This window comes from Neomonachus schauinslandi, chromosome 14 (genome assembly GCF_002201575.2).
Source record: "Neomonachus schauinslandi chromosome 14, ASM220157v2, whole genome shotgun sequence".
NCBI classification, from domain to species: Eukaryota; Metazoa; Chordata; class Mammalia; order Carnivora; family Phocidae; genus Neomonachus; species Neomonachus schauinslandi.
In genome coordinates this window covers 25,046,887-25,067,293 of record NC_058416.1, presented here as the reverse complement: position 1 = coordinate 25,067,293, position 20,407 = coordinate 25,046,887, and the positions used below count along the sequence as shown (strand labels likewise).

The following is a 20,407-nucleotide window of genomic DNA, read 5'->3' as shown; positions in this document are numbered from 1 at the left end:
CGTAATTCAAGTTTATCAGTTAAATTTATTGTCATATAATAGATCTTTCACAAAAATCAGAAGACTCCTGGTGGGTCTCCAGAGCTGAGGCAGTGACGCAGTGGTGTCTGGGAGCGTGGGCCCACGTGCTGCCTGAGGCGGTAGCCCCGGCTTAAGCTTTTAGGCCAGTAAGCACTTCCGCTGTTTGGTTCATTAAAAGCGGGTGAGGGAGAGGAGCATGCTGGAGAATGGGGCTTTGAAGGCACCTTGGTGAGCCAGGTGGCCTGGGGAGGGAACTGTGGGATTCCCCTCAGTCAAGGGCTCCTTGGTTGTTGGCCCTCTCTGACTGACTTTTGGGGGACCCTATTTCCTCCTGCCCCGAGAACTGATAGGCCTGCAGCCTAGTGATTATCCCATGGCACTGCCCAGCCCTCAGCCTCCAAGGACAGATCCACGGTCCGAACAGAGGTTCAGGTGCTGCAGGCGACCCTTTTAACATTGTGTGTTTTGGTTTAAAGGAAAGGAAGCAAGTCAAAATGCTTTGGAAGCAAATTCAAGCTGTCTATCATTTCCCCATGTGGGGAACATAAAATAATTGCCACCTAAAATGATCATCATTCAGACTGTGAGGATTGACCCATCCACCTTCAAACCGCCTCTCCCCCTGGGATCGACTAAGCAGGAGCTGTTAACACGCCTCATCTGCCGGTCTGAGGCCCTGTCTGTGTGATCTTAAGTGAGATACAGGAGAGTCCCCAGCCATTTGTGGAGACAGGAAGAGGCCTGAACAGAGCAAGGCCCGAGGAGGCCGCAGGCAACCTGCCCTTGCCTCCTAGGTCCAGCCGCCAGCAATGGCCCTTTGTCCATCAGCCAGCCAGCCTGCCCCGGGGAGTATCCTGGTGAGGACGAGGAAATTGTCTGGCTAGCCTCAAAAGCCCACTGAAGAGATGGAGCAGCCCAGGCTTTTCACAGGCGGAAGCCACACAGATGTGCACTGACGTGCTGGCGTGTTTTTGACCTTTCCAGAGCTTGCTGTGACTGGACATAGCTCCTCCCAGACCCTCTGAGATTGTGATGGACCAAGATGACTCCGGCCTCCAGCCCAGGGACACAGGGACACAGGGAGAGGAGAGAACTAGTTCCCAATAGAGATTAGGCAACAGCTGACTGACACGGGGTGCTCAGTCTCATTTGAGATTACATGCTTTCTACGCAGAAAAGCAAATACTTTTTGTGTCTTTGAGAATGAAATGAGGCTCCTCATCCAGGCTGTGAGAGGGTGATCGTGGACTCAGACCCGGCCTCCAAAGGACCAGCCCACTCTGCCTTCAGTACCCGCGGCTCCGGAAGCCATGCTCTGCTCAGGGCAGCCCGGCGAAGGTTTCCCTCAGAGAAGCTTCTTCCTCTAGCTCAGGGTCCAAAAGAGTTTAAACAAAGTCAGAAATGAAGAGAAAAACATGTTTTTCATCTCATGCGGAATACTGTATTAATCAAATTGGTCTCCTTTTCTCCTATTAGTCTGGTTGAAGAAAAAAGATTGCTTTCAAAATGAAGCTTTTCTTTTCCCAATGATTAATACAGAGTAGATTAACTTAATTTGTGCTAGACTCCAATTTAATTCAGCTACAGCTCAGAGGCCAAATCCACAGAAAAGCTAATCTGAGCTTCATGAGAAGGAGCCACTTCTTTCTTTGAAAGATGCAGAGGATCTGATCTAAAGGCTTATATCCAACGGCCCGGGCATAGTGTTTATTAATCATGGGCCCTCTGGAAGGCAACCCCTCATACATATGACTTCATTTCCTTACTAATTCCTGTCTCATCATCTTTTCAGATATTTCTCTATGTTGAAAACACACACACACACACACACATACACACATACACAGGACCAAAACAAAAATCTTGAACATGCAAAGAAAAAAAATAGTATGTACTGGTAAAGTGTTATATGCCTAAGGCATTGGGTTCCTGGAAAAGCTCTAGATTTTTGGTTTAGAAATAAAACTGCATGTGGAATAGCAGGTTTTTACATTTATTATTGTCGTGTGCCCCCCGCCCCACTTTTTTGCACTACAGTCTAAGCTGAGTGATCTACTGCCAACTGGCACCAATTCTCCAAATCCAAGCGTGTAAGGGAAGCACGCCTGTGTGATCCTCTTTGCTAGAAGATACATCAGGCAATCTGTCTACTTCTGTTCCCCCAGAAGAAAGTAACTTGAAGGGCTGCTCGGCGGGAGGGAGATGAGGGTGGGAGACGGTGTCCTGCCCTCAGTCGGAATCCATCGTGAAGAGCTGGATGTCCTGTGGGTTCCAGTAGAGGCCTACTGCTGAGTTGTAGACCAGAGACCACACATAGGGGATAAAAAACTCCTCGGGCTGCTCCTCTTCCACATATTTGAATTTCAATTCTGGAAATTTCTGCAACAAAAACAAGACGATTTTATAATCTCGCAGGTCCATGCAAAAGCAGTGCTCAGGTGTGCAGGGAGCCCACCTCCCTCACTGGTCACCGGGCCTGAGAGGTCTGGGGCTTTACCGGCCAGTTTGCAAATGACTCCTGAGAAAACGTGAAGTATGTGGAGGAAAGACGAGTAAGCCCGTCAGTAGCTGTCTGCTGATGTCGGTCTGCTGAGCGGAGCAGGGACCCGAACAGGGGGAGGCAGGAGGACAAGTGTCAGAGTGGAAACGGGCCCTGCATAGGTGACAGAGGGAGGGCTTGCGGAAAGACTACCTACTGGCCCAGCCGAGGGCTGGCTCTTCCTGAGACTTTGATTTCAGGGCTGAGTCTCCTCGGAGATGAGAGCTTTCCCTCACAACTCCTCAGCCTGGACCCACGGGGGCAGGCAGGCGTCCCTCATGGAAGGCCGGGCGGGTGCCGGGGCCGCCTCCTCGGGGCCGTGGCAATGGCTGTGGCCTTGTGGAGGGAGGCCGGGGTGACTCCTCGCCGGGGCTCAGTTAAAGCTGCGGTCTGGCTCTGTGAACGTAGCCAGGCGACCAGGCCTGCGCTCTGCGGCCCGGCTGATAAGCAAGCACTGAAATCATCTGATGACTATGTGGACGAATGAAACAACCAACCATGTACCGAGGACCAACGCTGTGCCAGGCGACAGCCACTGCTTTATGTATATTGTCTCTCACAGTCTTCTGTTCACTGGACGGCCTAGCGCTGCAGGGGGCCATGGCCACAGGCGGGCCTGCCCTCAAAGAAGGGGTGCCGGGGCCGGGGTGGGGGGGCAGCAGCAGCAGCAACAGAACAATGAGAACAGATTAGTGAGAAAGACTGGAGGCTCCAGGGCCCTGAGGGAGGCGGTGGAGGTGTGTGTGTGTGGGGGGGGATGGGCAGCCAGGTGAGGAGGGAAGGGCGCCGCTCCTGCCGGACCAGGTGGACGCAAGGCCGGTGTGAGGCAGGGGCACAGCAGGCTGGAGGGCAGAGGAGGTGCTGGAGGTGCAAGGTGGGCAGGGGGAAGCACCGGCAAGCAGGGCCCAGCCCCAGGAGCAAGGAGGGACACAGGAGCCGCATGAGGAGCCCTGGCCTCCGCGCTAAGGTCCTGGAAGCCTTTGAAGGGTCTGAGAAGGGGGCTTGGTGAGAATGGCTCTGCGCAGTGACCCCTCCAGTCACAGTGTGGAGAACAGAGGGCACATAGCAGGGGTGGGGACAGGCCTGGACCAGGAGAGAGGCCAGCAGGCCTAAACGAAGAGGAAAGAGGGGGGTGGGCAGGAAAGCCACCCACTCATCCACCCATCTACACAAAGTTGTAGGAATTTTATTTTTATTTTTAAAGATTTATTTATTTTATAGAGAGAGAATGTGTGAGTGGGGGGAGGGGCAGAGGGAGAGAGCAATTCCTCAAGCAGGCTCCCCACTGATCGTGGAGCCCGACCCGGGCTCAATCCCAGGACCCCGAAATCATCACCTGAGCCAAAATCAAGAGTTGACCGCTTAACCGACTTAGCCACCCAGGTGCCCCTTGTAGGAATTTTAAAACAGCATTTTACAATAATTGAGACTCGACACCTAAGTGCTGGATCCACAGAGTTCCAGACAGATGAGAGAAAGGCAGAGTAAGCAGGAGATGCTCCTGACAAGGTGAGTTTTGAGTTAAATCCTGAAAATGTGTATAGGAATTCCTGAAAGAGAGTTACTCTGGTCAAGGATGCAGTCCCCTCTGTTACAGCTTTAATGAAAACCAACTCTATTCCATGGCTCCAAAGGCATTACGTAAACATAGAATATACACAAAAGGGATTTATAAGTGGCCCGAACTCCTGCATTACCTACTCCCACATCCTCCCACATCCTCCCTCACACTCTATGTACCCCACACTTCAGAGGCCCATGCAGAAGGCCTCTGGCTTAATGAAAACCTCCGCCTTTTCGGACCACGAGCGTTTCGAATCCGTACTTTGTTGTCCTTGGTTGTAGGCTGCAAATGTCCGAGGGTGCGGACGGCAGCAGCAGTGACTGCCATTCAGAGGGCGACTCCTCCCGGCGGGCTGTCCCGGGCCTTCTGGGGGACACGGTTTGGCCAGCTCAGGGAGACGGCGGCTGCTAGCACGTCCTGCCGTGCCTGGGATTCAGGTGGCCGCCCCCCCCCCCCCCACTCTGGGCTGCTTCCAGCCTGGCCTGGGCTTCTCAGGGCTGAGGGAACAGAGTTCTTGGAGGTGGCAGTAAATCTCTGTCATGGAATCAGTTGTTCTGTCTTACAGGCTGCAACACAATGATACGCTTTCCCACGAGAAACCTGCGTTTGTATCACCAGGGTGCGGCTGGTAGCTCCCGGCAGCTGAGCACGCCCGGGCACCACGCTGTGGCCAGTCACCCCAAGGTCCGGCTGAGGCTGATACGGCCAACCCCGCTAATGGAAGGTGAAGCAGGGCCTGGAGAGGCCAAGCCGGTTCTAGGTCACACAGCCTGTGGGGTGGAGTTGGGGTTAAAGTGTAGGTCTGACTGGGTGGGAAAGTCAGTTTGAAAAAGTGACAGAGTTGTGGCCACCCTAGTCCTTTGTCCTTCGGTTCAACTCTCCTAGGCTGCACAGGGCCCTTCAGGGACAGCGCTGTTCTCTCACCGCATGGCACAGAACCCGGCTCACTACTGGTCCTTAAAAAACAACCAAGCCACAGAGATGTCATCATCAAGAATGAGGGACTGGGTCTGAACAAGAAATTTACCCTCTAATAACAAGGATGAAAATCCTAGTTCTTAGAATGGCCTCAATCTTGAGAAAACTTCTCCCACTGACCCAGAGAGAAGTGAGGGGCTGGGGGGGGGCGCGGAGAGGGGATAGAGTGGTGGCCCGAAAAGGTCAGAGCCCCCACATTGCCTCTTTCAGCTAGAATAACAACATCCTACATTTCTAAGTGGTAATGTCGCCAATACGATGCACTTGTTGTTAGAGGTAGAAATGACTAAAAGATGTGCAACCTTTTCTCCATCCAGTGACGTATTTGGGGGTTTCCTATGAAGGCCTTAGGAAAGGGTGTCAGACAATCTGCACCAGGCTGCTCTCTGCCTCTCTGAGGGTGGAATGGGAAGGAGAACCAGAAAACCGACGGCTTGTATAAGAACTCCTTCCAACTTAATTAAAGACGCTTAGGCTAGAGTTGCTCAATGGCTAGCGCTAAGTTTTCCTGCCCTTATGATTTTGGGGAAATTCTGATGACTGTTCAGTGAGAGAGAGTAATGAGTCCGAGCCTGCCCTTTGATCGTGCATGGGCAGATCTAGGAAAAGGCCAGTAGGAAAAGCACCCCCGGCATCCCCATGACTATCGTTCCCAGCACACCTGATCAAACAGAGCTGAAAATGCCTTGTTTTCATTGTGGCTCAAGTTTATGTCAAAACAACAACCCATCTCTCACTCTGGTAGTAAATGTAGTCAACAGACTCTCAACAAAGGATGATACCCAGCGTGGCAAGACCATCCACTATATAGTATATAACAGTAGCTAACAGAACCGATCACCTATTATGTGGCAGGCAAGTTCAAACACTTTATATTTAGTCACTCATTTAATCCTTGAACAAACTAGAAAAAGCACTTGAAAGGCAAGCAGATAATTGAGTTTTAGCCCCATCTTTTTCCACTAATTCAGTCATTCAGCAAGTATTTACCGAAAGCCTACCATGTCATGAGCCCAGGACTAAAAATCGAGCTGAGTGACACACAATCCTAGCATTTAAGAGCTGAAAGTCCAGGCCTTGGGAGCTGGGTGACTTGGGACAAGGCTCATATCCTCATCTGGGCTCTTAAAACATAAAGTTTACTCTGAGATTTTGAATTTAACCATCCTGTCTCCTTCACAGGGTTGTGACAAATCAAATGAGCTGGTGGCAGTCTCGAGGAGAGGGTAAACGTCGAAAGGTCCTGAGCTGTCCTGTGGGTTGACAAGAGATGGTTTTAAAGTCGAAGCCTCCCAACTGCTTAAAACCGAGACAAGCATAAGGCTGTGGCTGAGCTGCCCTGCAGCCCGAGAGCTTGCAGCTAACCACGCGGAGGTCCAGCCGTGGCCCCTGCCCGTGCTGGCTTGTGAAGGCCCTGCCACACTCTGGATGCCGACTTCACATTGCTGGAGCGGGGGCCACTGGACACGGTGGAAGCAAAAGAGCAAGACCAGACAGAGCGGCATGAATGCACTTCTAAGCTGAACACTGTGGACGCCACACACACACACGCCCCAGCTCCCCTCTCCTCAAAGGAACAAGTGAGCACAGAGGTAGTATTTCTTGGGTTCTTTGCTCAGAACTTTTCACCGACACTTAAAAGGTTCAGTCCAGAGGATAAACCATAAATAGCAGGAAAAAGAAGAGCATGTTCTCGAAAACTGGCTACACACATTGTGAAAGCACAAGGTGAAGAGCTTCCTTTTTCCTGCAATGAGTTGTTTTTAAGATCCATTTTAAAAGGGCGAAATAAGTAATTATCAAAGAGTTTTGGAAACACCCTTCACTCAACCTGACTGAATGTGAATGCGCCTTCGTAGAATAAGCTGGGCTCAAGCTGTAGTGAATTTGCCCCCTTCTCAAATTTACCTGTCGGTCTCGCTAGAGAGAGCCAACATGGTTAGAGATTTAAATAGACATTCTTAAAAATATGTGCTCCTCTAATAGGTCTTAGAAGTCTTGAGAGCTAAGGAAAAGAAAGACAAAAGGTTTTATTTAGCACTAACGACACTGGGGACACATTTTGTCAGGATTCAGTCCAAGAAATGTCATAGTCTGAATGTCAGATCAACAACCTAGAAAAAGTCACTCTTTCCTTTATGTTCCTTTTCAAGCCTGTGGAGAACAATAATGCCATCCTGTGATGGCCGAGGGAAGTCCAATTTCCTCACTTGAGTGTCTTCATTCTGACTGGGCCGCCTGGGCCCTCCCAGACCTTCCCAGCTCCGACATCCGTCCACATGCCCTCTAACCACAACTCCTCTCCGGAGTTCTCAGGCCCCCTCTGGGCTATAGCCAGGGGCTGTCGGGTGGATGTGCTTGAGGACCACAAAAGCTCTGGGAAAGCACAGGAGAGGCCCTGGGGACGTGAGGGCTTTGACTTGATAGTTATGGCAAGAACTCTCTGGAACAGGCTAGCAGAAGGCAGGGTACTGGTCACCTTGGGCCCAGGCTTTTGCCCCTTTTTTTCTGAGACAGTTGTCCTGTGACTCAGCTCAATAAGGAGAGAAAACCCATCTCTCAAGCTCAGAGCTTGGTCTCAATCCAAAGCTACTTACAACAATACGGTTGTTTTGATTTTTGGAGCCAGAGGTAATGCTAGACTCTCAAGTTTGGCTGGAATGTTTTTATCAGCTCCAGTGAATCAACCCACCACAGTGGGACATCCGGACGCCCAGCCCAGAGACAAAGCAAAGGTCTGACTTGGTGACTGAGACTCGGGTATAAGAAGCAGACCAAAAACTTTAGACCAAAAGCCTTTCTGCTGTCGGTCATGTGATTTGGTGAAAACCCAAAGGAAGTTCAGTGAGCAGATGTAGGGCTCAAATGCAATAATTTTTATGACCACGAAAGTTCAATGGAGCTTTCCCCCTTCCACCTAAAGATGACAGAGATAGCACCAGAAACTCTAGCAAGCACCTGGCATGGCTCCAGAAATGTAGTGCAGTGTAAAATCAAATAGCTAAACAGCCCATTAGCAAGAATTCTTTAAAAGCCCACATTCAGCCTCTGAAGGGAGTTGTGAAGGGTGATGGTTGGGGGCGAGGCACCTGTCGCCACCAGCAGAGGGTGCGGGTTAGGAGGGGGGAGGGGGGTTCCTGTCAGCGGGGCACACAGTGTTGGTGGTAGGCAGGTTCCGTGTAGATGAAAAGTAAACTGGTTTCAAGATCCTGTTGTAAGACGGCAAGGTAAAAGAATTCACATACAATGGTTTTCTCTGGGGGTACATTTGGGGAGGATGCTCCAGCTCCCCTCCCCTTCTCTCCCTCACCTGCTACGGCTGAGCAACACCACGTCCTTCAGTGATGGGCCCTTCAAGTAAAGCCCGGTAAGCACCTGCTGCATCCAAGGCGCTGTGCTTGGGGCTGGGGAGGGGGGAAAGAGGAAGAGCTGGTGTTTCTCTACCAGGGGGTATAATTTGGTAGGAATAAGAACAGAGGGGAGCGTGGCACAAGATGGAAGGACAGCGCCCTGGGAGGGCTCCCTCCCTGGTCCATCTGGCTAATCCCAGGATCGGAAGATGTTAGGTGGGCTTCGACAGCAAACTCCAGGAGAAATAGGAATAGACAAATCAGGAAGCATCTATATTCAGCTACATTACCGTCTGTACAAGCCTGGACTGCAGTCTCTTCCATGTGTAAGGGAATGAGTTACAAATGGATCAAACGTCATTACTTAACTGAGAAAAAGAAGACAGGCTCTGGTCTATGAATGACAGAGACGCTGAAGGGGGAGTTCCAGTTTATGCCAATTTAAAAATTAATGAAAAGCTAAATTCAAAATACAGAAAATTAGAAAGGGCTACTTATTAAAAGTTAGAAATTATGAGATATGAAGCTAAAATTACGAAGCCCACCATGAGGGTGGTTCAGCAGAGAGTCACACTACACGGCAGATCTGAGAGCACTGCAGCTGGCCAGGAGTGGGGGCCTCTCTAGCAAGCAAGTTAGCACCTAAGAAGAGGGTTACAGGTGAGCAGGCACCTATCCTGGAAGCTCGGGCTGGGTGACCAACCACCTCTTGCTCAGGACAATGGCTTGTCCCCTGAGTTCTGCAAGCGACACTAACAGCTTCTGTAACTGGTGGTCAAAAAACTTTTAGGAAAAAAGAGAGAGAGTAGGTTGAACCCACACCTGTGATGAGCTCTCCCTAAATTTACCATCACACCATCAGCCAGAATCTGAAACCCACTTGAGTGTGAAACCTGAGCAAATTTCCCTGGTTAGACCCTTCTGTTACAGACCCCAGGTTAAGGGGAATCACAGTAAGGAGGTCTTTAGTTTTAAATTTGTCTCTCTTTTCTGAGGGCTGGTGGGGTGGCACAAAGGAGAAGGAAGGACGACAGGTAGGCCCTCCTGCCGCACGGGAAGTTGGAGAAAAGCCCTGACAGGTGGGTTCTAACCTGTAGGGACAGGGCTGGGGACAGGAAGGGGGGCTGGCCCTGCATGTGGAGAGACTCCCAGAAGCCCAGAGCACACCCTGGGGCCTGGCAAGTAGTGTGGGGCTAGGGCACAGGGAAGACGGAGGGTGGAGACAGGGAGGCGGGCCTCCAGGGCTGGGATGATGAGTTCGTTCATTTGGTGAGAGAACAGGCTGGGAACTGATACTTGTAATTTAAAAGTCATTAGCTCCGAGGCAACAGTCCAGGTTGCTAAATGTGTAAACTCCTCTAGACTGACCTGCCTTATTGAGTCAAAGCACCTGTTTTGGAGGCCAATCAATTCCAATTCAGGAGGCTGGGAGGAGGAGGACGGCTTGGTTCTAGGGTGGGAGATGAAGGGCCAAAGTGGAGCATTTACTGGCAGAACTTTTTTTGTTGAAAGCAGGCCCATGGCTGGGCTGGTGGCAGGACTTGCCTGTCCTTCGGTAGGGGCTCATCAGTTTGTATAGGACCCAGCTATCTGACCAGAAGAGTGCAATCCCAGAAAATAAATCTACTACTATTAGATAAAATTCTAAGTAGAGTATAAGCTCCCGGAGGGCAGGGATTTTAATTTTTCCACTGATGTGTCCCCCAGTGCTTAGAATATTGCCAGGGATTTAAGAACAGTTTGCTGAATAAATGAACAAATATGTAAAAATTGTTGTTTGTAGAAAGACCCAGAGTTCTTGGGGCGCCTGGGTAGCTCAGTCATTAAGCATCTGCCTTTGGCTCAGGTCATGATCCCAGGCCCTGGGATCGAGCCCCGCATCGGGCTCCCTGCTCCGCGGGAAGCCTGCTTCTCCCTCTCCCACTCCCCCTGCTTGTGTTCCCTTTCACTGTGTCTCTCTCTGTCAAATAAATAAATAAAATCTTAAAAACAAACAAACAAACAAAACCCCAGAGTTCTTTGGGGGTGAGGCACAGGGGAAGGGTTTGGGAAATGGAGTCCTGCACACTAGGTGAGTTAGTGGAATAACTGCCTAAACTGAGTGAGCCAAATTAAGCCCATGTTGCTTTGAGAAGCAAATGAGCTGACTTACTGGGATTTGGGGGGCAATACTTCAAATCTAATAGATTCATTTACTTCTCAAATTGCCATGCTCCTTGCCTACCACCATTCTACCACGTCGGATTCTTGCTGGTAGAAAAATCCAGCTCACGGATAATGGATAATGTTGACATACATTAAATCAACATTAAAATTAAAATATGTTCAATGTTCATTAAACATTAAATATGTTCAATGTTCATTAAAATATGTTCAGTGTTCAAATATGGTCAATGCCATATTTTATATTTCAAAATATATCTAATTATGGAAAATGATGAACTCTTTGCATATAAGTTATAGTCACGGACTAGAGACAAGTTCCAGTTTTAATCAGTCTTTTACTGTTTACTCTTGTCAAGGTCACGATAAGGCCAGATGCCCTCAAATTAACACTTATGTCCTAAGTACTGTATCAGTGATAATCTTTCTTTATTCTTTTTTCAGAATAATATGTGAACTAGGGGAGTGAGAGAGAGATACAGATTTGGAGAAAGATTCTGAATCATGTTTAGACAAATTCTAGCAAAACAAGGATCCTTGTTGAGTTTGAATGTCCATGCACGAGGAGTTACATGTGGATGACATGTAGAGGACATGGGGATGTGGGGACAAGGGCAGGCAGGTGGCTTCACTGGCACACCCCAGCTCAGACTGGGGTGAACTCGGGTGATTATGTCAGGCAAGAACACAGGCTTTGCCACAGTATGTCAAAGAGATACATGGAAAGACAATTCCAACTAAGACAAACTTGGAAAAGCTATCTCTAATTTCCTAGAGTTAACTTCTTTGCACATTCTTAGGATTTAAGTTATAAGCAAACGTGATAATTTTTCAAGACTACAGGGGCATCACCCATTCTTAGAAAAGTCATGCCTTCATTATTCCTTCCTTGGCAAGAAGTTAAAACTAGCCTCTGATAATCAACATTCCCATGTACCCATTATGGACAGGAGGATTTTTTCCCCCTCTGCTTATGGAAAGAACAAGCTATTCCAAGTGTTATGTGAGAAGCCTTGTGGTTGCTAAACCAATGATGTTTTCCTCAATCTAGCTGGAGAAAATCCTACTTAAAAGCCACGATCCTAGTGGCAAGCATTTATCACCTAAAATTCGGGTTCAGTACTTCCTATGACTGTACTTCCCAGTGACCCAAGCACGATCCACGAGGGGGGTGACCCAGATCTGTGACTTCCTGTCAAATGCCACAGTCTTGGCCCCGTGGTTATTCCAACATGAGGAATCAATGAATTAAAAACACAAAATGAGATTTGTTTACTTCTGCATAGTCATTAGGATTAAAAAAGGGTATCAGGAAATCTAGAGGAAAGGAAACAGAAGCAGAATGCTCTAGAATGAGTCCTAATACTACTTTGTGCCAAAAAAGCAGAATTTGGTATGAAGTGAGTCTTAGATTCCATTCAAGGATGGTTGTGTCCAGGAAGTTCTAAAATCATAAAAATGCGAGGTTAATTGATCTAGAAGATGGGATCCCCTAGCTTCAAAAAAAGACAGGTTGAGGTCAGTTAGAAAAATCCATATTACATTCCTGAACCTTACTTTTTTTTTTTTTCTGAGCCTTAATTCTAAGAACTCATGGAATCACAGAATGTCAGCACTAGAGGACTAAACACCCCTCACTCCCACATAAGTTCCTTCTACTCTTTTAAAAAGAAGGTACAAATAAAACAACAAAAATCTTTATTAGTCCTAAGGTATACCAAGTTAACTGAAATTTACATTAAATGACTACTGGATATGTTTACTTTTTAAAATAAGTTTACTTTTTAAAGAAATTGTTCTAATATAGTGAACACACATATTACCTCAGCCCCACATGTCTTCAAACTCAGGCTGTTCTTTGAGAAAGCAATTGACAGCTGCCCAAGATTAAAAAAATGCCATTGATGAATTAGTTGTGTTTTTAGCCCCTTGAGGTCAGTAAACATACTGACCATCATTAAATGATCCAAAAACTTGGTTTGGTGTCATGTATCACAGCGTGTTGTCTTGGTTTGTGAAATAGCTAGCAGGTGTGAGATGTTTAATTGGTTGAAAACCTCAAGACAGGAGATAAGCAATGAGTGCATCAGAGAGAACTAATCAAAACAGTTCATCTGATTTTTCTCCAGGAAAACATGAACAGGTAGAAGCAAACAGAGAGCAAAGTGGGAGGTCGGGTAGGTCACTGAGGAAGGGGGGATGAGAGAAAACACTAGCACAGTAGAGCTGTGACTGAGAACTCGGACAGATAAAAGAAAAATAACAAAGGGGAAACCTACCCTACTCTATATTCAACTATATAAGAGAACTGAATGGTGTATAATCTCTCTCCAATTGGACTATCATAGATGTATATAATTGAGAATTTATACCCGCTATGTTACAATCACAGGAGAACTAATAAAAATGCCTGTATAGAATATCTAGGGAATATAGGCTACGTTATTTTTTTATTTAGAAATTTTTTTAAAGATTATTCATTTATTTATTTGAGAGAGAGAGAGAGAGCAAGAGAGAGCATGAGCAGCGGGGAGAGGCAGACTCCCCACTGAGCAGGGAGCCCGATACGGGGCTCGATCCCAGGACCCCGGGATCATGACCTGAGCTGAAGGCAGACGCCTACCCGACTGAGCCACCCAGGCGCTCCAGGGTATTTTATTTTATAGTTCAAATAAAAGTGGTTCAGATTCAAACTTTCAAATGTTTTAATTTTGAAAATTCAAACTCTGACCCTGTCCATCTTTAGCACCCCTAGATTTCAAAATTTAAAAATATCTACTAGTACATGAAAGAACCAAAGTCTGTATTTCCTTGCCGCACCACACCGTACGGACGATGTAACGGCGCCTGCAGCCTCCACACTTTGGCTTCCCCTTCTCACTCCAGCTTCATCAACCAACCAGCCTCTTATGTGGGAAACCCTTGGGGCATGGCAAGTAGAAAGCAAAGTTCCTACTCTCAAGGGGCCGAAAATCTAGTAAGGAGACAGTATAAATGCACAAACTAAACACTGAAACGGCATCTCATTGTTAAATACCAAGAAGAGTCATACTGAAAGTGAGCTACTGCAGAGTTTCCAGCAAGGAGAGGTCATCTGGAACAGTCTTTACGGAGGCGGCAGGACCCAGGCTGTAAGAACAGGTAGAGAAGAGGCAAGGAGGCCACTTCAGGGACAAGCAAGGCAGGAAGGAAGAGTGGGTTCAGGGGCTGGGTTAAGTGTGGGGGTAAATGGTGGGGGGTGGGATGCTAAAGGTGGACAGGGTCAGAGTTTGAATTGTACTTGATTTCTCCTGGATTCTTCAGGCATTGGGAGGGGTGGTGAGGGAGGTAAGAGAGGTGGGGAAGGTCATTACAATGACTGGGTGGTGGGGGTGGTAGTGATGATGGTGGGGTCTGTGTGTGCGCGTGTGCGCATGACGTTTCTCCAGACAAACCTCACCCATCCGCTCTCCCCTGCCAAAAGTCACGTTCGAGAAATGAGGTCCACAGAGCAGTAGCATCAGTAGGACCTGGGCAGGCACTTACTAAAAGGCGAATTCTTGGGCCTCAAATATTCCGTGATTCAGGAAGGCAGAAATAAAAGAATGACCAGAGCGAAGAAGAATTTCAGTTTCGGAGGAGGAGCCGTACGTGGGAGTAAAAGTTCGGGATCTGGGACGGCTGAGACTGCAGATGGTTAAGGCATCCCCGAGAACTGGAGTTGGAAAGCTTTAGACACCGTCTAAACAGCAAATTCATTTAGAACGTGGGGAAACTGAGGCCTACAGTAACAGTGATTTATTTCAGGCCTCAAGGCTAAAATGTGGCAGAGGTCTAACAAGAAATCATTATTTGGGGGGGGGCGCCTGGGTGGCTCAGTTGGTTAAGCGACTGCCTTCGGCTCAGGTCATGATCCTGGAGTCCCGGGATCGAGTCCCACATTGGGCTCCCTGCTCGGCAGGGAGTCTGCTTCTCCCTCTGACCCTCCTCCCTCTCATGCTCTCTGTCTCTCATTCTCTCTCTCGCAAATAAATAAATCTTAAAAAAAAAAAAAAATACCTATTAAAAAAAAAAAAAAAAGAAATCATTATTTGGGGCCACTGGCGAGGCTGGCCCCTAGGCACAGAGGCTCAGAACCATCGGCATGGAGCCTGAGGACAAAGTGAAAGCCTTCTGCAATAAAAAACAGGGGAAAGGTCGGTGGAAAATGGTGCTTCAAAGACAATCCAGTGGGTCCAAATTGTGCTAGGAACTTCCTAGCTTCCCTAGCATGCAATCATTTCACGAATAACTAACTGCTTTTACGGTCCCGTAGTCTATGTGCAAGGATGTGGACGTTAACGGGGGACAGACTGGAGTACAAAGCATCCAGAGCTCTGGCCAATCCACAGCAGCAATACTCCTTCTGGCCTGAAGTTCTAATGGGATTGTGCGTGCAGGATCCTACCTAACAGCTCAGGGCCAAGCTGTGCAGCTTCCCTAGACTCCGCGGGGGCTAAACAGGCAGCTTGTTCCAGCGCTTTGGGTACATATTTTTAATTCCCCTTCTTGGACAAAGGTCCCCTGCAGCGAGAATGGGAAGACAAAGAGTATGATGAGCTGAAGGATGGAAAGGCTGGATGAGGAAATGGTCCCTTGAAGGGTTCCAAAAATACTCGGTGAGGGCACACACAAGATGAGCGAACCGGCCATGGGCGGCGGATGGCCCTGGGAACAGTGGCCCCGGACCATCAGGTGTGCACGGGCCCCCAGCCTGGCCAGGGCGTGAGGGACGGGGACGGCCGAAGCAGATGTCAGTGTTTTTCAAGCCATGCTGGTCACGGTCCCGTTTCCTCTGCCATCACCCTGCCCCTGCTTTCCTGAGACAGAGGCAGGACCCTGAAGACAATTCGGAGAGACTTGAGAGCCAGAGTGTCCCAGGGTCCTCCTTTATTCTAGCACCGAAACTAAGCAGAGCAACTCAACAGCTCACCGGAGAAAGAGTATTTTTCTTGTCAGTATTATGGCAGGAAAGAAAAACCCTTCAGATGCTCGCCTTTCCAAAACCAACACAGAGAAGGGGTAATAAAGGACAGACAGGTGATGTCGTCACAGATCAAATACGCCCTGGATCTCAGGCCGCATGCTGCCATGGAAGATCCTCCCGGAGAGGTGAAGACGTTACTATCTGTGGGCCGAAACAAACACCAAAGCTTCTGTCTGTGAAAGCCTGTCCGTTGCCATTCTCGAATCCCACGTGTCCCCTTTCCTGTGCAAAAAGGCACAGGTTTTATTTCATTCCTTAGTGTGTGAGAGGTTTAAAACTCAGCCCACCACATCTAAAATGCTGGCCTCGGGGCAGGTTAGAAATGTAACTGCACAGACAGAAGCCCACATGATTTCAATGTTTTCCCCCAATTTTCTTAAGAAGGGAACATTTCACAACTTTACGAATGAGCCACAACACCACGGGCAGGTTAGAAGGTTGTTCAGAGGCGCAGAGCAGTGGTACCGAGCGGTAAAGGCCAGGCCAGCCCAGGAGGGCGAGCGTGCACGGGAGGGGTGGGGGGGGGGGGTTGGGGAAGGGGGCATGGGGGTAAGAGGGTCGCTCCTGGAGCCCCAAGTCTCATGGATGCTGCTCATGTACGGGGTCACACAGGGTCACAAACCCGGGCCACGGTGGTCAGGAAAGGCAAGGCAAGGAAGCTGGGAGTCCAACTTTTTTCTATTTCCTCTGAAGCGGTGGCTCTGTGTGCTGCAAATATGGGCAGAGGAGGTGTAACTGCAAACATCAACTAAGGGCGCGGTCAGGGCTGCGGGAGCCACGGTCGGAAAGCCATGGCTGGGCCAGGCAAACGCTCTGCCCCTGTCCCTTCGGATTTCCTAGCCGACACAGACTGGAAGTTATAAAAGGCAGGCAGTTGGTACTTAATGCTCCTCGTGGTAATGGCCACACTTACTGATTACTTGCAATGCAGATAAACACCGTGATAAGGAAGCATAAACTTTTAAGATTAATAATGTATCTCTGCCATCGAAGCTATGGATGGTATAATGGAGGGGAGACTCGGGACATCTGAAATTTCAGACCTGGCTCCGACACTAATAAACTCGGACAAATCACGTCACCTCTCGGACACTTAGTGCCTCATCTGGTAAAGCATTACTGCTGACGAGGCTCACGTCGGGCTGGGGGCCCATCCAGCAGAGGGGAGCAAGGGCCAGATGGGCCAGCACCTTGCTCTGCCCTGTTCAAGCCACGCCACAGAAGGGCTCGGAAAGAGCCCATCTCCTGCCCTGTGACAAAGGTCATGACCACAGGCAAACTGGGAAATAGAGGGACTCCTTCCTTCTCCATTTTGGTCTCCACCATTATCCTTCTTTTCACATCGGTGCCCCAGAAGGCAAGCAAAACATCTGTAGGTGAACCATTCGAAGATGTATAGTCATTTCCAAAATAGGACAGTGGCTTAGCAGGAAGGAGTCTTGTGTCTTATAACATCGGCTCTAATTATTCCATATTTACATATTTGAATAAAGAAAGATACATTGCTTATCTCTCCATTTACTTCCAGGGACTAACCATGGATAACTCAATTTGTTAAATGCTGCAAGCATGAAAGTTAAATAAGACCGGAATTTACCTGGAAAATATTCACAGAACATTTTAAAGGATATTTCAAAGGGAAATCCTAAATTTAAATAATCAATATATTATATTTTAGAATCTGGATATATGAAACACTTAAATAATAAAATGTTCTTTTATATTTGGAGTTTATTTAGAAAAGAAAATATAGGTGTATGTCTTATTTAAAAAAAATCACAATTTGGGATAAATAAAACAAGGTGAAAACCATAAACTTCTCCTAAAGAGAAATACAGTGTGCTCAGCATGAGAGGGATGACATCTAAATTCTGGGGCTTTTAAAATAGAGCTTTACTTTTAAAAGAGGCAGACTAAAGGAGAACGCTGTGCTTATCAAAGAGTAACTGTCACTGTTAATCGTCTTTCCATGGTTTCCCCATCCTGGTGAGCACGAACACCTTCTGATGAAGAAAGATGTGCTGAGACAAAGCTTCTGATTCAACCCCTCCTGCAAGGTGACCCACTCATCTCTGCACCTTCCTTTCCTCTGTATTAATATTTATTTTTTAATTATAGCCACTGATGCTTTTTTTTTTTTTTAAAGATTTTATTTATTTATCCGACAGAGAGAGACACAGTGATAGAGGGAACACAAGCAGGGGGAGTGGGAGAGGGAGAAGCAGGCCCCCCACCAAGCAGGGAGCCCGATGCGGGGCTCGATCCCAGGACCCTGAGATCATGACCTGAGCCGAAGGCAGTCGCTTAATGACTGAGCCACCCAGGCCCCCCACAGCCACTGATGCTTTAACAGTTACGGTATTTTAACACAATGGTGGATACAAGATAATGGTCTTCTTTGCCATCTGGCTGATGGGTCCCATCATTTGTTGTGACTATACCCCGACCAAACGGCTGACCTGTGGCTGTTTTCCTGGCTGTTCTGGAGGTCAGGGCTATGGCAGTGCGATAGGAGGTACAGGTGGGGGCCACACGGAGTTGCAGTGCAGGGCCTTCGAAGGGCTGGGAGCCCAAGCTGAAGGCGTGCTCAGGACCATCGGAAGGCCTATTTCCCCATGTTTCATTAGGGACAAGTGCCCGCATACACAAAAGTAGAGAGAACAGTGTGCCCATCAACCAGCTACAGGTTATCGACTCAAGGTCACTCTTGCCTCATTTACCTCAAACTTCCCTCCTCTGAATTACTTCCATGCTAATCCCAGACACATAATTTTATCCCTAAATATTAACCTATATATTATCAAACAGGTAAGAACTTTTTGCTCTTCTTTTAAGATACCCAATATGAGACTAAATTAAGTTAGAGTTATCTTTTGTATCATAAACGTGTTTTTAAAAAATATGAAATATGGTCCCTGCTGCCCTTACGTAATGTTAATTACTTGGGAGAGCTAACATGAATGCAAATGGAAAAAAGACTCACTAGGGGTGCCTGGGTGGCTCAGTCGGTTAAGCATCTGACTCTTGATTTCAGCTCAGGTCAGATGAGATCAAGCCTGGTGTCAGGCTCCACGCTCAGCACGGAGTCTGCTCGAGATTCTCTCTCCCTCTGCCTCTGCCCCTCCCCACCACGCTCTTTCTCTCACTCTCTCTCTCAAATAAATAAATCTTTAAAAAAATCACTAAAAAACAATTCTTTAACATAACCTACTGTCAGAAGACATGATGTACTAACTGCCAGTTCTGACTTCGAGGGAGTCTGGGATGTGCACAGACAGATCCACGTGACCTCCTAGTTTTATCTCTTGCCTCTCCTTCATATGAACCATCAAAGTGAACTCTCCGAGGTCCTCTGTACATTCCAGGCAATTCCCGCCTCCATGCCTTTTCTGAGACTGCTCTTTATGGACAACATGTCCTTCCTGCCACATTATCATTTCCTGCAGAGCTGGCTCAGACGCTTCCCCTCCTCTAGAAACTCTTTCATGGTCCTGTCCGGCGCTTGGTGCCTGCCTGCCCTCCACAGGTTTTGTCTGTACATCTCATACAAGGTGCCTGGACTGGAGAGAAGGCGGCTTTTCTTCCCAGTTCAGGGAAGGCTTTGCTGAGTAAGGAATGGTACCCCTTGCCAAGAGCTATGGTGGCTCAGGACAGAGAACAGAGACAGACCCCATGGGCGAGAGCAGTTAGAAGAGGCTGATGAGGCAGTGGATGTAGGTGGTCCTGAAGGAGGCGGGGTGGGGTGGGAATGTATTCCAGGCAGAGGGAATTATTCAGAAGCCTGGCCAAGCAAGAAAAAGGTTTGAACCCTCACATCTAGTGACCTGAGGAGCTCCAATAGCGAGGGGCACATGGGTAGTGATGAAATCTAATCATGGTACTCTGTGGCTTAAATAATCCTCATGGTTCCTAGGGAAAACTCCAGGCAGAGAAAATACCAAAAACGAGAGGCAGAAACTCTGCACCAAGGCGTTTATAACATAGGCATTGAAATAAAACATCTACAAAAATAACTGTAAGACAAGGTGGAAGTGTTAAGTATCACGTGAAGTCCAGAGAAGGGAGAAATGGCACTAAATGAGGGCGTCAAGAAAGGCTTGAAGGAGGAGGTGGCAGTTGGGTGGTGTGTAAACAATGGGCAGCATCTGGCGTGTGAGGGTGGGAGGGACAATGTTTGGGGCAGAGGGAACAAGAGAAGAAAGGGCATGGAGGCAGAAAAGCACAAGGCTGCCCAAGGACCAGCCGGCTTCCAGGTTGCTTGGATAAGGATAAGGGGACTAAGGGAGACTGATGTGAGGGCAGGTTCACGGAGACTTGCCAAGCCTGACTCTGGACTTTAGTCTCTGTGCAGAGAGCCACCAAGTCTGTGTGAGCACAGCAGAGAGCAGGAGCTCTGCATGTGCTTTTGCAGGATTACTTGGGAAGCTCCATCTGGAGTGGGGGTGGGGAGCAGGGGGCTGGGAGGGGAGGGCAGGGGTCCAGGCAGCAGGGGTGAGGGCCTGAACCCAGGCCACAGCAGTGGGAACAGAGCAGTGGTGGCCAGGCCCTGGGGGTGGGGGTGGGGGGAGGGAGCCTTGGCAGCTCGTGACAACTGCCTCTCCCCACAAAGGGGAATCAGGGGGGCACCTGGGTGGCTCAGTCGTTAAGCATCTGCCTTCGGCTCAGGTCATGATCTCAGGGTCCCGGGATCAAGCCCCACGTCAGGCTCCCTGCTCAGTGGGGAGCCTGCTTCTGCCTCTGCTCCTCCCCCACCTTGTGCACAGGCACTCTCTCTCTCTCTTTCTCAG

The 20,407-nt window shown here is 48.5% G+C and overlaps 1 protein-coding gene across 1 annotated transcript in view; it reads right to left on the bottom strand.

Moving 5' to 3' along the window:
* Nucleotides 1–1,702: 1,702 nt before the first annotated feature.
* DYM (dymeclin) overlaps nucleotides 1,703–20,407 on the bottom strand; it is a 342,707-nt gene continuing 324,002 nt past the window's right edge. The window contains 1 exon segment of the mRNA XM_021686111.1: nucleotides 1,703–2,400. Coding sequence (XP_021541786.1) covers nucleotides 2,251–2,400 — 150 coding nt within the window. The 3' untranslated portion in view covers nucleotides 1,703–2,250.